At 38.0% G+C, this 25,663-nt stretch overlaps 1 protein-coding gene and 1 pseudogene across 1 annotated transcript; one reads left to right on the plus strand and one right to left on the minus strand.

Annotated features, from left to right (window-relative positions):
* Window positions 1-898: 898 nt before the first annotated feature.
* On the minus strand, window positions 899-5,901 carry LOC109050980 (annotated as a pseudogene).
* Window positions 5,902-10,688: 4,787 nt separating this feature from the next.
* Window positions 10,689-25,596, plus strand: LOC109050825 (gamma-aminobutyric acid receptor-associated protein-like 2). The gene is made up of 4 exons (XM_042715807.1): window positions 10,689-10,876; window positions 11,838-11,893; window positions 16,639-16,811; window positions 25,128-25,596. The coding sequence occupies exons 1-4, from the start codon at window positions 10,843-10,845 to the stop codon at window positions 25,216-25,218; spliced, it is 354 nt and encodes a 117-aa protein (XP_042571741.1). The 5' UTR covers window positions 10,689-10,842; the 3' UTR covers window positions 25,219-25,596.
* The last annotated feature ends 67 nt before the right edge of the window (window positions 25,597-25,663 follow it).

Consider the following 25,663-nt stretch of genomic DNA (forward strand, 5'->3'; position numbering starts at 1 on the left):
GAGTGAAAAAATTAAGGGGGTCTGAATACTTTGCGTACCCACTGTATTTATTTGCTTTTCCATTTTGCATTTACTTGTACTTTTACTTTCAATACTTAAGTACGTTTAAGATTTAAAAAAAAAATAGTTTTCATACTTAAGTACAATAAATATCACATACTTTTACTCAATTAATATTCTAAACGGTGACTTCAATTTATACTAAATTCATTTTCTGGTAAGATATCTGTACTTTTACTTGAGTATGGCTTTCTTGAGTACTTTATACACCACTGCCTATTCCATTGTGTTAGGAATAATACAAAACACATTTAAACGTGCATAGGTGTGATGCAACTATGTGTACTTAGAAAAACTACAATTCTGTATACTACACAAGACACACATTGTTATCTAACTAACATAGTTATATCTGAGTTTTCCAAAAAAGTGAATATACACCAACTAAATCTATGTTAGACATAAATTACAAATTCACAGATTCAGAAAGAGCTACATGTGGCACATTTTGTCACATGAATGAACGAAACAGGAAAATATTGCATCTGTATTGTGCCAAACTTCCTGTGCTTGATCTCATTGGTGGACGTGGAGCAGAATTCAACAGCTAACACAGAGAATACTGAATGTGTATCTGTGGACCCAATTGAGACCAGATAAACATAAGCAAACACATGATGTGCTTTTGTTTGGTTTGAGTCGAGAATAACATTAAAAGCATTTTATTGACAGTTAATCCATCGGTTTTCTTTTTACTGACAATAATCTTCCAGATGATGTTTATCATATTATTTATTGTTACATAGGCGTTCAAATGGCAACATTAAATATCCAAACTCAAAGCACGTACCAAAAAACCATGCTAATATTACGAAACTTTTCTGCCTATGTGGCTGACAGCACTAATTAAACATCAAGCATAATAAATCATCTGTGTGTTGATGAGCATTATGCATTTAATTGTTACTCATGAGGAATCAGGAAATGTCCTTCTGAACATACACCTCAAAGATTTGTCATGGTATTTGTGGATTCAAAAAAAAAAGAAATGAAACGGCATGAGTTCTCTGAGGCCATTTTATTCAACCTGAGTTTATCAGTTAGTTTAACGCACTTATTAAACAAGTTTTGTGTGAGGTTTTACTTGAAATATTTCTTTTATCAGACTTTCCACACAACAAAGAATATTTAGTGCAGTATGTGGTGAAACACAAAGTTCTTTTAAACAGCGATTCCACAAACATCCTGGTGGGAATTCCTTATGAATGCACTTGAACTGAACAAACAGAGCTATGTATATAGAAAAACATTAGCAAACACAAGTCCTCAATAACAAAAGAAGGTCCTCATAAATTGTACAATAAAAAATAAAAACACACAAAATGTCAGGAGCTGTGCTGTTTAAACGGCGCTACTGTGGTGGTTGCTAAAACCTGGTTTTGAAAGACAAATGTTTGAATGTGCTGGAAAACCCAAAGAAAGATGAGCAGGATGCTGACATACTGAATCCAGGCAAACTTGATCGTTTCCAGAAAGCCTGGCCGATAGGTAGAAAAAAACAGAGGAAATTAAACTTGAACTGAAAAAATAAAACATGAGTGGAGAATCTAGGAATGCACAGAATTTAGGAAGTGACATCTGCAACTCAAAGTCACAACATGTGTCATGAGAGCTTAGGCTATAGCCACAAATTAAAAAGCATAAAGCAGCAATTTCCTGTCAATGCGTTTTTTAACAAAATCATGTTATCTGAAAGAAACTTCAGATTTGCTTTGTTCCCTTTTTTTTGGTATCAGGATTTTGTTGTAGACCAGATGGTTGATGTTAGTAACCATGCATGAAACAATAAGAATGTGCACTATATACGCTCTAATAGAGTATATTTTACAACAAAGGGATAGTTTCCCCCAAAATTTAAATTCTATCATCATTTATTCACCCTTATGTTGCTCCAAAACAAGAATTCTCTTCTGCTCACCAAGGCTGCATTTATTTGATCAAAAATACAGAAAAACACTAATATTGTGAAATATTATTACAATTTACGGTTTTCTATTTTAATATACTTTAATATATAAATGATTTCTGTGATCAAAGCTGAATTTTCAGCATCATTACTCCAGTCTTCAGTGTCACATGATCCTTCAGAAATCATTCTAATATGCTGTTTTATTAGCAATGCTGAAAACAGTTGAGCTGCTTAGTATTTTTTATTTTTTTTGGGGGGGGGGTCCTGTGATACTTTTTTCTGGATTCTTTGATGAATAAAATGTGTTAAATTGATAAAACGGGACAGTAAAGATTTTAGATTTTGAATAAATGTTTTATTCATCAAAGAATCCTGAGAAAAGTATAAAAAAAAATAGCAGCGCAAACCCGTTTTTTTAACATTGATAATAAATCAGCATATTATTGTGATTTCTGAAGGATCATGTGACACTGACTGGAGTAACAATGCTGAAAATTCAGCTTTGCAACACAGGAATAAATTCTATTTTAAAGTATATTAAAATGAAAAAAAAAATTATATTGTAATAATATTTCACAATATTGGTGTTTTTCTGTATTTTTGATCAAATAAATGCAGTCTTGATGAGCAGAAGAGACTTTAAAAACCCCAAACATTTGAACAGCAGTGTATGAACTATGACATTTACAAAAACTGTCTCTCTCTCTCACTGTATATATATATATATATATATATATATATATATATACACACATACATACATATACATACATACACACACTGGCCACTCTATTAGGTACACCTATTCAATTGCTTGGTAACACAAATTGCTAATCAGCCAATCACATGGCAGCAACTCAATGCATTTCGGCATCTAGATGTGGTGAAGATGACTTGCTGAAGTTCAAACCGAGCATCAGAATGGAGAAGAAAGAGGATTTAAGTGACTTTGAACGTGGAATGGTTTTTGGTGCCAGACGGGCTGGTCTGAGTATTTCAAAAACTGCTGATCTGCTGTGATTTCCACGCACAACCATCTCTAGGGTTTACAGAGAATGGTCCGAAAAAGAGAAAATATCCAGTGAACGGCAGTTGTGCGGATAAAAAGCCTTGTTGATGTCAGAGGACAATGGGCAGTTAGAGATGATAGAAAGGCAACAGTAACTCAAATAACCACTCATTACAACCAAGGTATCCAGAATAGCATCTCTGAACACACAACACATCGAACCCTGAAGCAGATGGGCTACAGCAGCAGAAGACCACACTGGGTGCCACTCCTGTCCGCTAAGAACAGGAAACGGAGGCTACAAATCACACAGGGTCACCAAAATTGTACAATAGAAGATTGGAAAAACGTTGCCTTGTCTGATGAGTCTCGATTTCTGCTGCGACATTCAGATGGTAGGGTCAGAATTTGGTGTGAAGAACATGAAAGCATTGATCCATTCTGCCTTGTCTCAACGGTTCAGGCGGGTGGTGGTGTAATGGTGTGGGGGATATTTTCTTGGCACACTTTGGGCCCCTAAGTACTAATTGAGCATCGTTTAAACGGCACAACCTACCTGAGTATTGTTGCTGACCATGTCCATCCCTTTATGACCACCATGTACCCATCTTCTGATGGCTACTTCCAGCAGGATAATGCAAAAGCTCACAAAGCTCAAATCATCTCAGACTGGTTTCTTGAACATGACAATGAGTTCACTTTACTCACATGGCCTTCACAGTCACCAGATCTCAATCCAGTAGAGCATCTTTTGGATGTGGTGGAACAGGAGATTCGAATCATGGATGTGCAACCGACAAATCTGCAGCAACTGTGTGATACTATCATGTCAATATGGACCAAAATCTCTGAGGAATGTTTCCAACACCTTGTTAAATCTATGCCACGAAGAATTAAGCCAAAAGGCAAAAGGGGGTTCAACCTAGCAAGGTGTACCTAATAAAGTGGCCAGTGAGTGTACATAAAAAAGACACACATAAATGTAAAGAAAAGTGAAAGTGACGTGACATACAGCCAAGTATGGTAACCCATACTCGGAATTTGTGCTCTGCTTTTAACCCATCCAAAGTGCACACACACACCGTGAGAAAAAAACAGGAGGAGCAGTGGGCAGCCATTTATGCTGTGGCGCCCGGGGAGCAGTTGGGGGTTCGGTGCTTTGCTCAAGGGCACCTCAATTGTGGTATTGAGGGTGGAGAGAGCGCTGTACATTCAGTCCCCCCACCTACAATTCCTGCCGGCCCGAGACTCTAACTCACAACCCTTGGATTGCAAGTCCGACTCTCTAACCATTAGGCCACAACTTCCCACATATAAAGGATATGTAATAGTCTCTACTGGATAGTTGATCTGGGCGCTGATCTGGAATGGAGAGTTTACAGCTCTGCCCACCGTCCACACGGGAATGACGCTGGAGAGATAAGTAGTCACTGTGTGTGAGAGACAGAGAGACTGCTGGGAATGAAGGTGGCACTTCAGCTAAAACAAAAGGAGCCTAGCACTACCTGAAGCCTACATTCCTGAGAACCACATAATACATGCTTATCATTGGTGGATTGACATTTGACAGACAATTAACAAATAAGGTTTTAGTATTCAATACCTGAAAGAAACAAAAATATAGCAGTAGGTGATAAACTCAGAAAAAAGCTCAGAACGTTCTAGAGTAAATATCAGAGGGTGATTTAAGGAAGACGAGGCTCTGGACATATTCATAACAAATAAGGAAGACGAGGCTCTGGACATATTCATAACAGTAATGATAAAACACATTTGTTTGGCTTTGTCTAACAGTTTCTCTGCTGGTAGAGTCTAATGATGTTGGGCAGGTCATATGTACTCGCAAACAGACTGGATCCATCAATCAGTGATATCTAGCAATGCAATAAATAAAGGCAATCAAAATGAATATGTGATTTCTGAAAATTTATCAAATATGTTCCAAATAATTTGCATTGCTGAATCTTTATCTAGGTCATACATTTTTAAACATGGTTCTCCTGGGGCTTGTTTAGATTTACTCACATTGTAGGTACTATGTAAGCCTCGGTGTGGAAGAGGAATTCGCTGGTTTAACTTCAGGTCTCCACAGATGAACAGCTGAGATCCTGGGACAGGCGAGGAATGCTGCACAAAGGCAAGCGTCTGCATCACAACAGTAGACATTTGCTAGACAGATGGACAGTTAGACACACAAACAGAGATCTAGATAAGTCATATACAGAGGTATAGACAGAGAGAGAGTGAGAAGGATATTAATACTGAATGAGTAGGAGCGAGGCCTTTGATTTGTGGCATATAAGAATGCACCGAATACACACAAACAGCTGGTATGGAGCTGAATGTCAAACATCTGTTCTTCTGCCTTGAGTGGGATGCTGATCTGGAGCACGAGGAAGTCAGATATCCCATCCTGGTTTCTGTCCTCCTCCTGGACCTGAATAGTGAACAAACCAGTGCAGCTTTCAATAGCTTTAATATGCTTACAGAGTTCACTACTGCCAAAAGGTTTTTATTTCCACAGTGCCATACTCACAGAGACAGATGGGATGCATAAATTATCTCTAATCGGTCGATTAAAGTTGGGAAATGTGCTCCATGCTATATAACTCCCTGCCGTGTCTGTCGCTCTGATCACAATCATGTCATACTGGAACTGAATGACTATTTGCTCTTCATATGTGCTCCTCTTCAGCCAGAAGCCTGTTAACAAGCAGAGTCACTTTATGTTATCACATGTTTGGAATTTGGAAATAATTTGCTAGGAATAAAATGCAGTTTACCTTGACTTCTGTAAGCCACCAGAAGAGGTGAAATATACGTTGAGCCATAAGAGCACACAGACAGACAGTGTTGCTCTCGTGCAAACGGATGTTCTGTATCTTATTAAAGCGGGATGGGAGTAAACGTCATAAAAAGCCATTGTTAATAAAAGCGAAATCCCATTTATTTGATTTATTTGTTTATTTACCTTTATTTTACCAGGGAAGAAAATCACATTGAGATTACAATCTCTTTTACAAGTGAGCCCTGGCCAAGAAGGCAGCACATAGAAGATACACTTTAACAGACAGCAAAAAAAAAAAAAAAAAAAAAAAAAAAACAGGGATGCACAAAAGTATTAAAACATACAAAAATCACTATTTAAAACAATCACAAACATGATGATAAATTTGATTTAGATAAGACTTGAATTCAATATATGAAATAAAAACCTCCAGTTTTAGCTGGTTTTGCAACTCATTCCATAAAGTTGGAGCACTATAACTAAAAGCAGTTTTACCAAACTCTGTTTTAATTTGTGGAACATCATACAGTATGTATCTACTTGATCTTAGCTTGTATTCAGCTCTACTGGTGTCAAGAGTGTAGTTAAATATAAAGGAGTATGTCCAGTTATTGATTTATACACAAAGATCAACCAATGTTTGAACCTTCTTGTGTTAAGTGAGGACCAACCGACCATTTCATATAGAACACAGTGATGAACAGATTACTTTGCATGCATTATAAATCTCAATGCTGAATGATACACAGAATCCAATGATTTCAACAAGGTCTTTGTGGAGTGTCTGTAAAACACATCTCCATAGTCTAAAACCGGCAAAAACGTAGCTTCAACCAGAATTTCCTAGCTTTCTGTGTAAAGCAGGAACTGTTTCTGAAATAAAAACCCAGCTTTAATTTCAATTTAGTGAGTAACTGTTTAATATGCAAATTAAAATTCATGTTTTCCTCTAATATAAAACCCAAATATTTATATGAGCAAACTAATTCTATTGGCCTGCCCTGTAATGTGTGGAGTTGAGGCAAGGAAGGTCCAGGCTTACGGGTTCTATCAAAAAACATGTATTTAGTTTTCTTATCATTTAAAACTTAATTTAATGCCCGTAGACTGAGCTGGATATTTTCAAATGCTTTTTGTAGCCTTAAAATTGTCTCAGCAGGTGATTTTGCAGAACAATAAATAATGGTATCATCAGCGTACAGATGCATTTTTGCATTAATCACATTTTCACTAAGGTTATTAATATATACTGTAAACAGCAAAGGCCCCAAAATAGAGCCCTGCGGTACTCCAGAGTTAAGTTACTCTTACAGTAAGTTAACAGTAATTTAACGACCCACAATACCATTAAACATATGCATGTTCTGTAAACATTGCCAAATACATTAACGATCAAACAAAAGCTGTTTCAGTTAAAAAATATTACGAGAAGCACCCGGCTGCAGCCTGCAGATAGTTGCGGCTACTGCTGTCACCTCAGGAGGGTGGTGTTGGCTCATTTATTTCATAGACATACATGATAAGAAATGTGTGTGTAGTTGGTGTAGGACAGAGTATGTTGATTAAAAAGCTAAAAATGCTGTGCAGTTTTATAAAGCCTTCATTATAATGCACAGAAGAAAAAAAAAACTTTAGTCTGTAATTCTCCATGTCTGTGAAATTATTGTTTTGTTAAATTAAGCTGATTTTTAGGCTAAGAGATGAACAACCCACCACATTTAGTAAATTAATTGGGTTTATTATCCACAGTGGGAGGATCAGGCCTTTAGATAGAAAAATGAATTATGAATTAAATAATTTTTGAAAATTGTATTATTTCATATCATCAGAGTATGAGAAAGGAAATGAAAATGATGTATCAGTATTGTTTTAATTTATATAACATGACATATTGTTACATATAATAATCTGTAATGCAGTTGATAAGTGACACTGCAATAATGTGTCTGTGTGCCAATTTCAATTTTTATGAAACTTGAATTTTCTTTACTATATTGCAATTTTCCTCCCCTTTATTTCAGGAAAATATGCTGCTCCTCATTATTTTAAAGTGAAGAAATCGAGAAACTTATTTCTACCGGTCGTGATGATTCTGAAAGGACATACCTGTAATCTATTGCTACAGTAACGAAAGCAATTTCATGATCATCATGCTCTTATTTTAGTGCAGTTGTGTCAGCCATTGCAGTCAAATATTGAGATAAACTTTATAAAGTATCATCTATTTATATTATATTAATATTAAATTGGTATCTTCTCCGATACCCATTTTACAACCATTATTGAGCCGATTCTTTTCAATCAGCTGGAATGATTCGGGACATTCTACAAACCCGATTCCAAAAAAGTTGGGACACTGTACAAATTGTGAATAAAAACAGAATGCAATGATGTGGAAGTTTCAAATTTCAATATTTTATTCAGAATACAACATAGATGACATATTAAATGTTTAAACTGAGAAAGTGTATCATTTTAAGGGAAAAATAAGTCGATTTTAAATTTCATGGCATCAACACACATCTCAAAAATTTGGGACAAGGCCATGTTTTACCACTGTGTGGCATCCCCTCTTCTTTTTAACAGTCTGCAAACGTCTGGGGACTGAGGAGACAAGTTGCTCAAGTTTAGGAATAGGAATGTTGTCCCATTCTTGTCTAATACAGGCTTCTAGTTGCTCACCTGTCTTAGGTCTTCTTTGTCGCATCTTCCTCTTTTTGATGCGTCAAATGTTTTCTATGGGTGAAAGATCTGGACTGCAGTGCTGGCCATTTCAGTACCCGGATCCTTCTTCTACGCAGCCATGATGCTGTAATTGATGCAGTATGTGGTCTGGCATTGTCATGTTGGAAAATGCAAGGTCTTCCCTGAAAGAGACGACGTCTGGATGGGAGCATGTGTTGTTCTAGAACTTGGATATACCTTTCAGCATTGATGGTGCCTTTCCAGATGTGTAAGCTGCCCATGCCACACGCACTCATGCAGCCCCATACCATCAGAGATGCAGGCTTCTGAACTGAGCGCCTGATAACAACTTGGGTTGTCCTTGTCCTCTTTAGTCCGGATGACATGGCGTCCCAGTTTTCCAAAAGGAACTTCAAATTTTGATTCGTCTGACCACAGAACAGTTTTCCACTTTGCCACAGTCCATTTTTAAATGAGCCTTGGCCCAGAGAAAATGCCTGCGCTTCTGGATCATGTTTAGATATGGCTTCTTTTTTGGCCTATAGAGTTTTAGCTGGCAACGGCGAATAGCACGGTGGATTATGTTCACCGACAAAGTTTTCTGGAAGTATTTCTGAGCCCATGTTGTGTTTTCCATTACAGTAGCATTCCTGTATGTGATGCAGTGCCGTCTAAGGGACTGAAGATCACGGGCATCCAGTATGGTTTTCTGGCCTTGACCCTTATGCACAGAGATTGTTCCAGATTCTCTGAATCTTTGGATGATATTATGCACTGTAGATGATGATAACTTCAAGCTCTTTGCAATTTTTATCTGAGAAACTCCTTTCTGATATTGCTCCACTATTTTTGCCACAGCATTGGGGGAATTGGTGATCCTCTGCCCATCTTGACTTCTGAGAGACACTGCCACTCTGAGAGGCTCTTTTTATACCCAATCATGGTGCCAATTGACCTAATAAGCTGCAAACTGGTCCTCCAGCTGTTCCTTATATGTACACATACTTTTCCGGCCTCTTATTGCTACCTGTCCCAACTTTTTTAGAATGTGTAGCTCCCATGAAATCCAAAATGAGCCAAGATTTCCATTACAGTAGCATTTCCTTTCTGATTCAACATTTGATATGTTATCTATATTCTATTGTGAATAAAATATACGTTTATGAAATTTGTAAATTATTCCATTCCTTTTTTACTCACAATTTGTACAGTGTCCCAACTTTTTTGGAATCGAGTTTGTAAGTTTAAGGTGGCATAATGCATTAAAACGGTGTTTTTAAAAGACTAAACTCAGTAAACACATTATTAATAAAGTATTATATTCACAGACAAGCAGATGAGTCCAGAATAAGAATGCAATGCGTTTAATCACGCGTTAAGTGTTTTCCTCCCATAGAAAACCATTAGACTAAAAGGAAAATGCTTAACGTGGTGTAATGCATTAAAACGTGTTTTAAAAAGCTGACCTAACTCAGTAAACATTTTTAACAAAGCATTCTATTTACAGCAAGCAGGTTATGGGAGGAAAATGCTTAACGCCTAATTAATCGCGTTGCATTCGTATTCTGGGCATCTGCTTGTCTGTGAATATAATGCTTTATATATAATTTGTTTACTGAGTTTGGTCTTTTTAAAACACCGTTTTAATGCATTAAGTCCACGTACATTTCACGTTAAATGCTTTTGAATGTCCCAATGATTAATTTGTGAATTTGACTGGTCCAGATTAAACTTGCAGTAAACATCTCTTGATTCAATTATAGTGAGTCAAGTTAACAGTAAACAACTGCATTATAGTAAAGGCTTTGTAAAACTGCACAGCATTTTTAGCTTTTTAATCAACATACACTGTCCTACACCAACTACACACATCATGTATGTCTATGAAAGACGATCAAACCAATCAGAGTAGGTATGGGGCACGTGCAGCCCCACCCCAGGTGCAGCCCCGCCTCGATCTGCAGGCTGCAGCCGGGTGTACTTGGAGTGTTACGGTGGCGCAGCGTCATCTGTTCACCATAGCAACAACAACGCCAAACTTGGCCTTGTGCGAGGTATGTAAATAGGAATTATTAGATATGAAATTATCTAAATTATGTCAAAAACGATTAGTCTGGTCACTTGGTTTCGACAATCGAATTGCTGTAGTTGCTGCAAAATACGAACTCGCGTACTATGAAAACCCCGGCATCTACCGATTGGTACGGCCCTGCTGTGACGTAACCTCGCCCTCACTGGGATTACGTACGCGGTGACGTCATTACGGCTAGTCTGAAGACGAGCGTCTGCTGCTGTTCCATTGTTGACGTTTTTAGTTTTAACATTTAATTGACTTTAAATCATCACATATTTTCATTAGCAGATCGCTCCTCGAGCAGTACCTCTGCAAAAATGAAATGGATGTTTAAAGAGGACCATTCTCTGGGTAATTCATCGAAAATGTCATATCTTTATCAACAACGGCCTGTCAGATGTGTGTAATTATTGATCTGTTTGTCAGACGGATGATTTTTGATTACTAATTTGATCTAACTCTGCGATCTCAGATTTATTTGTTTATGTCGGGCCTGTTGTTTGCTCGTCATAACTACATTAATAACAAAAACAAACCGAGATTACACCGTAGGAGAGTCTGTCCCTGGTGTTATCTATCAGCGTTTGATGAGCAAAGTGCATAGTTTTTCTTTCATTTTAGCAAGTCATGTTTAGCGTGTTTATCAGCCCTACAAATGTACTCATATTTTATGTGATTTTGAAATATTCACATGTCAAACGTGTATAAAAAATGTTTACTGCCGTGTTTTGGGGTTAGTTACCCTATCAAACAATGTGTGTGCTTTTATAGTATAATATCTATTTATAATCATTAAAAAAGAATGCGGATGAGAATTCCTTCGTGCTGATCACAAGACTCTCTCATGCAGGAGTCACCAAACTCGGTCCTGTGGAGTTTAACTCCAACTTGCCTCAACTCACCTGCTTGCAAGTTCCTAGTATACCTAGTAAGAGTTTGAATAGCTGGTTCAGGTGTGTTTGATTAGGGTTGGAGCTGAACTCAGGGGGACACCGGCCCTCCAGGACTGAGTTAGGTGACCCCTGCTCTAATGAATATTAATGATGTGAACAGTATGTTGAGGTTGCATGTAGATCAGGGGTGTCAAACTCAATTCATGGAGCGCTGGAGCCCTGCAGAGTTTTGTTCCAACCCTGCTCCAACACACATGCCATGTAGTTTTCAAATAAGCTTGAAGAACTTGATTAGTTGGATCAGTGTGTTTAATTAGGGTTGAATCTAAACCCTGCAGGGCTTCAGCCCTCCAGGAATTTAGTTTGACACCCCTGATGTAGACTGATCGATGTCTTGTCTTTTTGCATCCGTCATTTAGAGCACAGGTGTGTGGAGTCGGCCAAAATCCGCAACAAGTACCCAGACAGAGTTCCTGTGAGTATGGATATGGAAAGTTCAACAGTTTTAACATGGAGATAGCTGTCTATTAATAATTTATTATAAGTCATAGTAACAAAGCCTGTAATCAAAGACTGATTTGTACATTTGGGGAAAATCTTAAGTTGTGCCTAACTTGTCTATGATCTATGGATCAGAACATACCAGAAATCCTTTTTTTCATCTGGAAGGAACGGGTTTGTCACAAAAATCACAGCTTCAGTAGTCGATACCAATAACAAGTGAAATTTGATGATTCTTGATATCCCCATAAAACCAATATGCTGTTGAACGCAGGCCAATTATCAGATAAAATAAACAAATAACCAGGACAATAAAGGAAAATCATTAAACAAAATGATATCACACCAAGGACTGCTGATTCCCTGACTTCCATTTGGAGCCTGTCTCTAGCGGCCAATCAATGAATTGCAGTTTAAGTCACTTCCTTGTTGGATTCAAGAGAGGCCCTGTCCCAAATCGCACCCTAAACCCTTACGGTCTTCCTCTGAGTCCACACTTTCGTGACATAATGGCGCTTTGACTGTCGGGTAGTAGTTCAGTTCTTTTATTTAACCAGGTTAAATGGCAGGCTTGGCAGAAGTGCACATCGAGGGTGACTAGGGGCCATAAAGGGGGCACTCGCGAGCAGCCTTCTGAAAGCTAAAACTTAACGGACACACGCATGCGGCAGCCACTGTAAGTCCACAAGACCACATGTAGTGTGCCATTTGGGACAGCACCAGAGAGACTGCAAAGTTGCTGCTTGGTGTGAACCAGGGGCGGTTCTAGACCCTTTTTAGGTGGGCTACAGCGCCCCCTATCTGTTGTCTCAGCCCTCCTAAAACTATAATCGGCTACCTGAACGATTCAAGTACACCCGGCTGCAGCCTGCAAGATCAAGGCAGGGCTGCACCTGGGGCGGGGTTGCACGTGCCTACCTCTGATTGGTTTGATCGTCTTTCATAGACATACATGATAAGAGAAGTGTGTGTAGTTGGTGTAGGACAGAGTATGTTGATTAAAAAGCTAAATGTTGATTAAAAAGCTAAAAATGCTGTGCAGTTTTACAAAGCCTTTACTATAATGCAGTTGTTTATTGTTAACTTGACTCACTATAATTGAATCAAGAGATGTTTACTGCAAGTTTAATCTGGAGCAGTCAAATTCACAAATTAACGCGATTAATTAGGCGTTAAGCATTTTCCTCCCATAACCTGCTTGTCTGTAAATAGAATGCTTTGTTAAAAATGTTTACTGAGTTAGGTCAGCTTTTTAAAACACGTTTTAATGCATTACGCCACGTTAAGCATTTTCCTTTTAGTCTAACGGTTTTTCTATGGGAGGGAAAACACTTAACGCGTGATTAAACGCATTGCATTCTTATTCAGGACTCATCTGCTTGTCTGTGAATATAATACTTTATTAATAATTTGTTTACTGAGTTTAGTCTTTTAAAAAACACCGTTTTTAATGCATTATGCCACCACTTAAACTTAATTATTGACAATTAACCTTATAGTTTCCAGTGAAACAATTGTGAGTAAAAAGTGAATGGAATAATTTACAAATTTCATAAACTTATATTTTATTCACAATAGAATATAGATGACATATCAAATGTTGAAAGTGAGACATTTTGAAATGTCATGCCAAATATTGGCTCATTTTGGATTTCATGAGACGCATTCCAAAAAAGTTGGGACAGGTAGCAATAAGAGGCCGGAAAAGTTAAATGTACATATAAGGAACAGCTGGAGGACCAGTTTGCAGCTTATTAGGTCAATTGGCAACATGATTGGGTATAAAAAGAGCCTCTTAGAGTGGCAGTGTCTCTCAGAAGTCAAGATGGGCAAAGTATCACCAATTCCCCCAATGCTGTGGCAAAAATAGTGGAGCAATATCAGAAAGGAGTTTCTCAGATAAAAATTGCAAAGAGCTTGAAGTTATCATCATCTACAGTGCATAATATCATCCAAAGATTCAGAGAATCTGGAACAATCTCTGTGTGTAAGGGTCAAGCCCGGAAAACCATACTGTATGCCCGTGATCTTCGGGCCCTTAGACGGCACTGCATCACATACAGGAATGCTACTGTAATGGAAATCACAACATGGGCTCAGGAATACTTCCAGAAAACATTGTCGGTGAACACAATCCACCGTGCTATTCGCCGTTGCCAGCTAAAACTCTATAGGCCAAAAAAGAAGCCATATCTAAACATGATCTAGAAGCGCAGGCGTTTTCTCTGGGCCAAGGCTCATTTAAAATGGACTGTGGCAAAGTGGAAAACTGTTCTGTGGTTAGACAAATCAAAATTTGAAGTTCTTTTTGGAAAACTGGGACGTCATGTCATCTGGACTAAAGAGGACAAGGACAACCCAAGTTGTTATCAGTGGTCAGTTCAGAAGCCTGCATCTCTGATGGTATGGGGTTGCATGAGTGCGTGTGGCATGAGCAGCTTACACATCTGGAAAGGCACAATCAATGCTGAAAGGTATATCCAAGTTCTAGAACAACACATGCTCCCATCCAGACGTCGTCTCTTTCAGGGAAGACCTTGCATTTTTTCAACATGACAATGCCACACCACATACTGCATCAATTACAACATCATGGCTGTGTAGAAGAAGGATCCGGGTACTGAAATGGCCAGCCTGCAGTCCAGATCTTTCACCCGTAGAAAACATTTGGTGCATCATAAAGAGGAAGATGCGACAAAGAAGACCTAAGACAGTTGAGCAACTAGAAGCCTGTATTAGACAAGAATGGGACAACATTTCCTATTCCTAAACTTGAGCAACTTGTCTCCTCAGTCCCCAGACGTTTTGCAGACTGTTATAAAAAGAAGAGGGGATTCCACACAGTGGTAAACATGGCCTTGTCCCAACTTTTTTGAGATGTGTTTGATGCCATTAAATTTAAAATCAACTTATTTTTCCCTTAAAATGATACACTTTCTCAGTTTTTAAACATTTAATATGTCATCTATGTTGTATTCTGAGTGTAAAATATTGAAATTTGAAACTTCCCCATCATTGCTTTCCGTTTTTATTCACAATTTGTACAGTGTCCCAACTTTTTTGGAATCGGGTTTGTAGAATGTCCCGAATCATTCCAGCTGAATTAAAAGTATCGGCTCAATAATGGTCGTAAAATGGGTATCCGAGAAGATACCAATTTAATATATTAATTTAATATAAATAGATGATACTTTATAAAGTTTATCTCAATATTTGACTGCAATGGCTGACACAACTGCACTAAAATAAGAGCATGATGATCATGAAATTGCGTTCGTTACTATAGCAACAGATTACAGGTATGTCCTTTCAGAATCATCACGACCGGTAGAAATAAAAGTTTCTCGATTTCTTCACTTTAAAATAATAAGGAGCAGCATATTTTCCTGAAATAAAGGGGAGGAAAATTGCAATATAGTAAAGAAAATTCAAGTTTCATAAAAATTGAAATGGCACACAGACACATTATTGCAGTGTCATTTATCAACTGCATTACAGATTATTATATGTAACATTATGTCATGTTATATAAATTAAAACAATACTGATATATCATTTTCATTTCCTTTCTCATACTCTGATGATATGAAATAAAATTTTCAAAAATTATTTAATTCATAATTTTTCTATCTAAAGGCCTGATCCTCCCACTGTGGATAATAAACCCAATTAATTTACTAAATGTGGTGGGTTGTTCTTCTGTTAGCCTAAAAATCAGCTTAATTTAACAAAACAATCATTTCACAGACATGGAAAGTTACAGGCTAATGTTTTCTTTTCTTCTGTGCATTATAATGAAGGCTTTATAAAACTGCACAGCATTTTTAGCCTTTTAATCAACATACTCTGTCCTACACCAACTACACACACATTTCTTATCATGTATGTCTATGAAAGACGATCAAACCAATCAGGGGTGCGTTTCCCAAAACCATAGTTGCTAACTAAGTTAGCAACTCTGTTGGTTGCAATGCAATTTCCCATTGCCAGGTTAGCAACTATGGTTTTGGGAAACGCACCCCAGAGTAGGTATGGGGTGGGGCTGCACGTGCAACCCCGCCCCAGGTGCAGCCCCACCTCGATCTGCAGGCTGCAGCCGGGTGCTTCTCGAACGATTGGGCCACGGGCCAGTGCTGCTTTCTCAAGAAGTTTATCATTCTCACATGTTTTAAGTCTTGTCAGTTTAAAAATTAAATTGATGTAAGTCATTCAAGCACAAGACCGTGAGAAAGAGATCTCAATCGTGTGCTAGGATGGATTGTTTTTGTGCACGCACACACGTGAAGCATGCACACAAAAAACAGCATGCAAATAACGAGTTCTGTTTCACGCCTCCTTGAGCAAATACACACAAATTAATGTTAATCAAACAACAAAAGAAAAATAGAGAATCACTCACTGCTCTTGTCTTAACTTAGTAACTTCTGTAGCTTTACTAGTTATTTGTGTATATTTACTTCTTAGAGTAATAGTTTTCACAAGCACTGTTAAGTTTAGATCATTTGTATCTAATGGTCTCTCTGAGGGCTCAGCCCACCTGAGGATGAAATACTAGAACCGCCTCTGGTGTAAATGGACCACTCATATTTGTGGAATGGTCTCTGGTATGGATGGGCCAATCTTTGGTTGTAATACTAGAACCGCCTGCCTTCTTTGTCTTTGCTCTCCTGTGTGTGTAACATATGATTGCCTTTGTTTGCTCTCTTTTGTGTTTATCAGGTTATTGTAGAGAAAGTATCTGGTTCACAGATTGTGGACATTGACAAGCGAAAGTATCTGGTCCCATCTGACATTACAGTGGCTCAGTTCATGTGGATCATCAGAAAGCGGATCCAGCTGCCCTCTGAAAAAGCCATATTCCTTTTTGTGGACAAAACTGTCCCTCAGTCCAGGTAAAATGCTGCTTTATTTATTACAAAGACTCTACTTAATACATTGCATACAAAAAGGATTTAACAAAATTTATGGTGACAGTAATGCGTTTACAATGGAGGCACACAGAGTCAGGTGGTAAACTTCAAAACACTGTTTTAAAAAATAAGATTGAAATGAGACTAATGTGATAGAATAGAGTGCTACTACTGATGACACATTTTTGTAGGTCAACCCGGAAATTAGCATCACTCTGGCTCTCTCAACATAATCCCAATAGGATTTTCCATCAGCTGAATTATTATTATAATAATATACAAATTAATAATATACTATTATTGCTCTCTGACCAGCAAAGGGATTATGATTCTTACACATTATATTCATCATGATAATCTTCTCAATTGAACCTAACCTAATTGCTAGAAGTAAAAAGCATAGGTTATAAACTACATCACAGTCTCAAGATTTCAACCGCACCATCAATAAACTTTTTTTTATCAGTCTAAAAACATTCCCTGAATGTCATTCCTGTTAATTTTGTGGTCACTAAGACAAAAGCAGTAAAGCCAGTACCCTGTTTACTTTCATACTGTAACAGCGGAAACATCCTGAAACTGTGTGTAAAGCACTGTTTACATGGAGCAAACCCTGCCCAAAGGAACGTCACTATTAATTACCATATACAGATACTATGAGTGCCTGTTTGTACATACACACTTGTCTGTAAGTAATGCATATTTACCATGTATATACATTAGTAAGTAAAGAATCTAATTAGTTACCATGTACTACCTGTAAGTACCCACACTTGTCTGTATGTACAAACTAATTACCATGCATGTACGACTGTTAAAGGGGTCATATGATGCTTTTATAAAGATAATTATTTTGTTTATTTGGTGTAACAGAATTTGTTGACATGCTTTAATGTTCAAAAAACACATTATTTTTCAAATACTGTACATTATTGTAGGTTCTCTATGCCCTGCCTCTCTCAAACGCATAGTTTTCTACAAAGTCCCTCCTTCTGACAAGCGCAGTCTGCTCTGATTGGTCAACTGACCTACTGCATTGTGATTGACCGAACACCGCAAGCACTCATCGGAAATGTAACGCCCCTTTCCATAATCGTGAGCTTCATCTTTTAAAATAAATGTAAAGACAGTAAATAATGTCCTTAGTTTTACTATCAGTTCAAGAATGAAAGGGGAACAGAGTCACGTGACAGACACAGTGATGAAGCTCGTATGTGTTTGCAGTACACAAGCCACGGACGGTTAAGACAGCTGACTCCACTGTGTGACCCTGTCTCTCTCTCTCTCTCACACACACACCTGCACTCGCACACACACACACACACACACGATGCGCAAAACTCCGTATTTGAACAGTCAATAGCAAATACTTTAATAACAAAACATGCTTACAGTAGCTGATTCAGAAGCGCCAGATTGTCATAGCAAAGTCTGAATTACCTCCTCTCCTAGGTTCACGAAACGGTCATCCATAAAATGTGTTGCTGTTTTGTTGTAAGTAGGGTTAGGAATCGTTAGAAATTTTCCGATTCCAGTTCCATTAAAATCATTAAATAACTATTAAAAAATAGTGGTAAGGAAAAATGCACAATACTTAACTACTCAATGCTCAATATTGTTTATTACTTACTGTCAACTTAATTTAAAGGTTGGCAATGTCAAAATTCAACATATTACAGTATACAGATCTTCATAAGTAGGGTTGGGTATTGTTAGAAATTTTCAGATTCCGGTTTCATTTAAATGCACTATTATTATGTTTTTACTATTTTACCTTCATTGAATGTAGTGCTGCTGGAAGGTAGTAAGTAATGTTGAGCAAGTCTAGTCCATTAATCAGCGTGTACTTCAAAGTTGATGTTTTTTACACTATCAATAACATTTTGCTTTTCAAGCAGGAATAAGCTGGTTGGCCAAATAGTCCCTTGAGGGCTAAGACACTTGTTCATTTCCCTTAATTAATGAAATATAAATTAAATTTAAATTTAATATAAACTGTTATTCTTATAATCACGTATACACACACTCCATAAAGCCCCTATTTTACAAATAATAATGCAAGTCAGGAGATGGTGTGATGCAATAAGTGGTTTCCACAATTTTAAACATTTAAAATGCATGAAAATAAATATTTTCTATCACTTTGTTTATCACTCTTGAAATGACCTGTACACTAAATAATCTAACCCTCATATTTACATAACAATAGCAGTCTATTTATTTAGTGGTCCAAGTTGAAGTCAATATATATATTAATGAGAATTTGGGACAAATATAATGTAATTTAGTGGCGGCAGGTGCTGCATGCTGCCGGTACATGTACAGTCAGACAAAACGACGTGCACAGTTATCAAAGGCGCAAGAGCACGTACAGTCGTGGGAAACGTGTTCGGTAGTTAAAGACGTGGCGTGTCTGTGGAATGCACGTCATTGAAATCAATGTGCTCAGTAATGAAAGAGGCAGGGTGGCAACTCTGTTATTTGGTTTGTGACATCCTTTATGGGACACGCCGAATCGTCAGAGGCTGCTCACAGCGCTTGGTCACATGTCGCATCAGCAGGGGTGCTGCCAGAAATTCTGGGCCCTATGGAAAACAAAATTTCTGGGCCCCCTACAATTTTTACAGATAAAATTTAACCCTATAAACATGCGCTGTATACTTTAAAAAAGATACTTAGCACATTGCATAGTTAAAATGTCTAAAGATGAGTACAAAGTCTACAAAAACAAGAAAAAAATATAGAAATATGTACTTGTTTACATAAAAGGGAGAACATTTATTATCGCAATTGCAAGCACAACAGAACATAATGTACACTTATTGACATATACTTTACATGAACAAACTGCTCAATCAGGAAACATCAGCTAGAACTAACCCATAATTAAATCAGTCCAGGAATAAAACTAGCTAGGCCAAAAGGGCTCAAAATCAAGACACTCCAGGAGTAATGCCAGGCCTAAACCCGTCCAGGACTAAACAAGTACTGAACCAGACATCAACTGTTTGTTATCCAGGTCTAACAAAGTTATGTTCAACATCACTTTATAATGGGCCAGGGGCGTGCCTTTCTGCTGGCAAAAATCATGTATCAGATCATCAAAGTTCAGCTTTCTTGCCAGTTTGCTTTCAATGGATAGTATGGCAAGGTGACAAAGTCTATCCTGCAACATAGCAGACCTCAGATAATTCTTTATTAGTTTCAGTGTACTGAATGCTCTCTCGCCACCAGCAACGGTCACAGGCAGTGTGCAAAATATTCGCAAAACTATGCAGACCTGCCCATGCATCTTGTAAATGCTGTTGAGCAGATCAATTGGTGACAGACACCCTGGGAAAGTGGCCCTATATACAGAGTTGAGGTGTCTGACTTCAGACAATAAAGCTGACTCTGCATCTGTATAAGTCAAACACACACGTAATAACCATATTATTTTTATTGGCCTATTTAGTTTTCTTAATATAAAATATTAAAATATCTATTTTGTAAACTCCTTATATGCATTGGTTACTACAGACACATGTTTTATTCAATTTTATATTATTTTTTCTGGGGCATTTTGTTCATATTAAGAACGTCAAGTTTGACAGCATCGATCATAGCAGCAGCACTGTCACTTCACAGAACACACGACACACACGGCAAACTGATTTTGTAATTTTTGAAGCGTGTAGATTACTTTTTGTTTTGTAAAGTTATCATGAAACTCATGGGGAAAGAGGACGTGAGTGTGTGCAGCAGGCGCTGATCTGTGTCTACGAGACATGATAACCCGGAGACAGCACAGCAGAGATGTATTGTTGGTTGTAAATCATAATTCAGTAATTATTTTACTAAGCTAGTTAGATAAAAGCAGGTCATGTAGCAACAAAAATAAGTAACTCTGGAAGTTTTGGAATACAGGAATAGGGCAAGCTACATTTCTTTTTGAAAAACTGTGTGACATACTGTCGACTTCGGCGTTCTCTGTCTTCTCTTTCCTTCTTTTCTTTCCGTTTTTGATGCCCTGACTTTTGATGTGACATGCCTGTGTGTGTCACTGTCTGCGCTGGATCATAGCAAGTGCAATAAGCAAGAGACGCTACACTAGCGATCTAGCTCGGACAGCGCAGGTGGAATCAACCATTGTGAGGGGGAGGGGTGTGACTGAAACAGTAAATACTTTATTTGTTTTTTAAATATTAAATCTATGGTCAAAACGGACAAAAAAACATTTAGTGCATGAGGGGCCCTAGCACATTTAATGTATGTATAAAAAAGAGAAAAGAAATAAGAAAAGAAAAAGGGGGTCTGCTCTTCTGGGCCCTAAATCAGCCTGGGCCCTTAGAATCGTCCTAACCTTCCACCCCTTTACGGCGCCCTTGCGGGTGGTATGCTTTTTTGGGACCTAAATCAGCCTGGGCCCTTAGAATCGTCCTAACTTGCGGTTCTACGTTCTCGGTTCCCAACCCTAGTTGTAAGTAATCTTAAAGCTTCCTAAATGCATCTACTTTCGGGAGGCCAAATGAAGTGCTTTTGCTTTCGCCTAGATACACACAGCATCTCCCTGACATGGCTGCTTCAACACTAACTGCAGTTACTGAAACCATGCCTGCCTGCCTTTGTGTGAACATTTAGGCGGGATTACACAAATATTTCCACATAGTGACGTAGACGTGTGGGGGCGTGTTAGAATGAGCCATTTAAGGGGGGCGTGGCAGTCTTAACGTTGATTTAAAAAAACAAACAAATTCTCTTTGGATATGAGACTTTATCTTTGCAACTTTACAGATCTTCTTCATGCCCCAAGAGCTTGTAACACTCCAAAGAGAAAGAAAAAATTTAAATCGCATCATATGACCCCTTTAAATGGTTAGTTAGCCCATAAATTACTCACCCTTAAGTCATCCTAGGTGTATATGACTTTCAAAAAAAATTGTCTTTGAGTTTTCAAGCTGTTTCATGGCACTCAGCGGGTGTTGCATGCATCAGTCCAAAAGAAGTAAAATAGCTCCTATCCATTAAAAAAAGTGTGAAGGGGTGAAGAAAGGCCTTCTGTAGCAAATCTATGCATTTTTGCAAGAAAATTATCCATATTCATAACGTAATAATCACTTTAATGAAGCTTGTGCTCACTGTTGTACACGGAAGCAGTTCTGGGCGGATGACATATGAAGGTCGGCTTTGCGCATGCGCCGCTCAGAAGTGACCAACGCGGAAACACAGTGGAGAGATCAAAACAAAAAAACTGTCACTAATTAGAAGTACAAAACGAGGATTTGTAAAGAAGAATGTCAGAGGATTTCGATATAAGCCAAGAGGAGACTGGTTTTTCTTTGCTTCCTTTGCTCCTGTTAACAAACATTGGTTTTCACGAGACTCACCAGCGCTGACCTCATACGTCGTCCTCCCGGAGCTGCTTCTGTGTACAACTGTTGGCACAAGCTACATTAAATTGATTATTACGTATTATTAGATTTGCTACAGAAGGCCTTTGTTCACCCCCCAGAGCCGTGTGAGACACTCTTCTTTTCTTTTCTTTTTTTATGGATGGGCGCTTTTTATTTCACTTCTTTTGGACTGATGCATGCAACACCCGCTGGATTAGTCTGAAAGAAGAAAGTCATATACCCTTAGGATGACTTGAGGGTGAGTAATTTATGGGCTAATTTTCATTTTTGGGTGAACCCTTTAAGTACAGCTGTGTTTCTTATTAGTTACCATGTACATACATTTCAGATACAGTAAGTACCTTGTGTTATCATGCATTTGTAGGTACAAGATATTTACCATGTATGTGTACTAGGGAAGTACACGTACTGTAAAATAAAGTGCTACCGAAAAGATTTTGTATGCACAAAAAGAACAGTACTTTTTAACACAGCAACACACCCACATGCAAATATTCCAGGAAATAAAGAGGACAGTGACATGCCAGCTATAGGAATTCAGTTTACTGAAATATCTGCAGGAGTCTAGCATTTCCTTATACAGCAAACATGTTCACAATGTAAATTTACTTAATTTTCATCCTGAACATGCAACATTCAAGCTGATGAAACCATATAGGGCTATGATTCTGTTCACTAACTGAAGATATGGCATCCGATTTTGTGTAAAAGGGAAGGACACCAGCTGAAATGTTTTCCTGTGATGCCACAGGTCACACCCAACATCCTCCTTTTACATCCATTTATAAATAATCTCTATTTACCTACTCCACCTGCCATCTCAAATAGACTCACCTGATATTCTCTAGCTAAGGATTTATTTTGGATTAATCTGTTCAGAGTTATTCATTGATGACTTCTTTTGCCATTTTCTCACAAATTGTGATTTTCCTTTGCCTATTGCTTAATGTGGTTTAGTTAGTGCAGGAGTGTCAAACTCAATTCCTGGAGGGGCCGGAGCCCTGCAGAGTTTAGATTCAGCCATAATTAAACAAACCCGATCCAACTTATCAAGTCCTTCAGGCTTATTTGAAAACCACATGGTATGTGTGTAGGAGCAGGGTTTGAACAAAACAGAGATTCTTCCCTCCAGGAATTGAGTTTGACACCCCAGAGTTAGTGTCAAAATATATATATATTTTTTTTTTTTTCATTTTCAATGCAGTTTTCACAAAATAACTGCATTGATTCATTTTTAATCAATTTAATACACTAATCTACAGGTGCTGGTCATATAATTAGAATATCATCAAAAGGTTGATTTATTTCACTAATTCCATTCAAAAAGGGAAGCTTGTATATTATATTCGTTCATTACACACAGACTAATATATTTCAAATGTTTATTTCATTTTTTTTATGATTATAACTGACAACTAAGGAAAATCCCAAATTCAGTATCTCAGAAAATTAGAATATTGTGAAAAGGTTCAATATTGAAGACACCTGGTGCCACACTCTAATCAGTTAATTAAGTCAAAACACCTGTAAAGGCCTTTAAATGGTCTCTCAGTCTGGTTCTGTAGGCTACACAATCATGGGGAAGACTGCTGACTTGACAGTTGTCCAAAAGACGATCATTGACACCTTGCACAAGGAGGGCAAGACACAAAAGGTCATTGCAAAAGAGGCTGGCTGTTCACAGAGCTCTGTGTCCAAGCACATTAATAGAGAGGCGAAGGGAAGGAAAAGATGTGGTAGAAAAAAGTGTACAAGCAATAGGGATAACCGCACCCTGGAGAGGATTGTGAAACAAAACCCATTTAAAAATGTGGGGGAGATTCACAAAGCGTGGACTGCAGCTGGAGTCAGTGCTTCAAGAACCACTACACAAAGATGTATGCAAGACATGGGTTTGAGCTGTCGCATTCCTTGTGTCAAGCCACTCTTGAACAACAGACATCATCAGAAGCATCTCGCTTCAAAAAGGACTGGACTGCTGCTGAGTGGTCCAAAGTTATTTTTTCTGATGAAAGTAAATTTTGCATTTCCTTTAGAAATCAGGGTACCAGAGTCTGGAGGAAGAGAGGAGAGGCACACAATCCCCAGTGTTAAGTTTCCACAGTCAGTGATGGTTTGGGGTGCCATGTCATCTGCTGGTGTTGGTCCACTGTGTTTTCTGAGGTCCAAGGTCAACGCAGCCGTATACCAGGAAGTTTTAGAGCACTTTATGCTTCCTGCTGCTGACCAACTTTATGGAGATGCAGATTTCATTTTCCAACAGGACTTGGCACCTGCACACAGTTGCCAAAGCTACCAGTACCTGGTTTAAGGACCATGGTATCCCTGTTCTTAATTGGCCAGCAAACTCGCCTGACCTTAACCCCATAGAAAATCTATGGGGTATTGTGAAGAGTAAGATGCTATATGCCAGACCCAAGAACGCAGAAGAGCTGAAGGCCACTATCAGAGGAACCTGGGCTCTCATAACACCTGAGCAGTGCCACAGACTGATTGACTCCATGCCACACCGCATTGCTGCAGTAATTCAGGCAAAAGGAGCCCCAACTAAGTATTGAGTGCTGTACATGCTCATACTTTTCATGTTCATACTTTTCAGTTGGCCAAGAGTTTCTAAAAATCCTTTCTTTGTATTGGTCTTAAGTAATATTCTAATTTTCTGAGATAGTGAATTTGGGATTTTCCTTAGTTGTCAGTTATAATCATCAAAATGAAAAGAAATAAACATTTGAAATATATCAGTCTGTGTGTAATGAATGAATATAATATACAAGTTTCACTTTTTGAATGGAATTAGTGAAATAAATCAACATATTCTAATTATGACCAGCACCTGTATATGTTTTGATCAGCAAAAATCTGTATATATTTCTGTGTATGTCAAAACACTCCATTCTTGTTTCAGTCTGACTATGGGGCAGCTCTACGAAAAAGAAAAAGACGAGGACGGCTTTTTGTACGTGGCCTACAGTGGAGAAAACACGTTTGGATATTAAGATCCCTGCATCATCCCAGGCTGTGCAACACATCACTCCCATTTCTTTTGGACTCGCTCGATTTTTTTCTGCGGTTGGGAACAGGATCGACTGATCTGTCAAATAACCACATAGCAGATGTCTTTGTACCTCTTTTATCACCCGTCATATTGTACTCTGAAACATTAGATCGACTCCATTAGTGATTTTACTTCTTTTGGTGCATGGTGTTGCAGTATTATTACAGATGCTTAATCATGTCGACACTGAGAATATATATAGAAACTTTTAATGTTTTAATTTATCTGTAATTTTCCCCTGTAAATTATATATTTAAGATAACTGAAAGGTAAGGTAGCTGGATGACCTAACCAATAAAAACCAAAACCAAAAAATAAATCAATTGTCAATATGATTTATTAAGATATACCCACTATTTTAAGGAACAATTTTTAAAAAAATTTTA

The sequence above is a fragment of the Cyprinus carpio genome, chromosome A25 (genome assembly GCF_018340385.1).
Source record: "Cyprinus carpio isolate SPL01 chromosome A25, ASM1834038v1, whole genome shotgun sequence".
In the NCBI taxonomy this organism is placed as follows: domain Eukaryota; kingdom Metazoa; phylum Chordata; class Actinopteri; order Cypriniformes; family Cyprinidae; genus Cyprinus; species Cyprinus carpio.

Bases quoted from the DNA above. Each gene is read 5' to 3' on its own strand.
- LOC109050825 (XM_042715807.1), top strand. From the start codon at position 10,843: ATGAAATGGATGTTTAAAGAGGACCATTCTCTGG. The intron at 10,877-11,837 runs GTAATTCATCGA...TCCGTCATTTAG, and splicing joins TAAAGAGGACCATTCTCTGG to AGCACAGGTGTGTGGAGTCG. The intron at 16,812-25,127 runs GTAAAATGCTGC...TTCTTGTTTCAG, and splicing joins AAAACTGTCCCTCAGTCCAG to TCTGACTATGGGGCAGCTCT.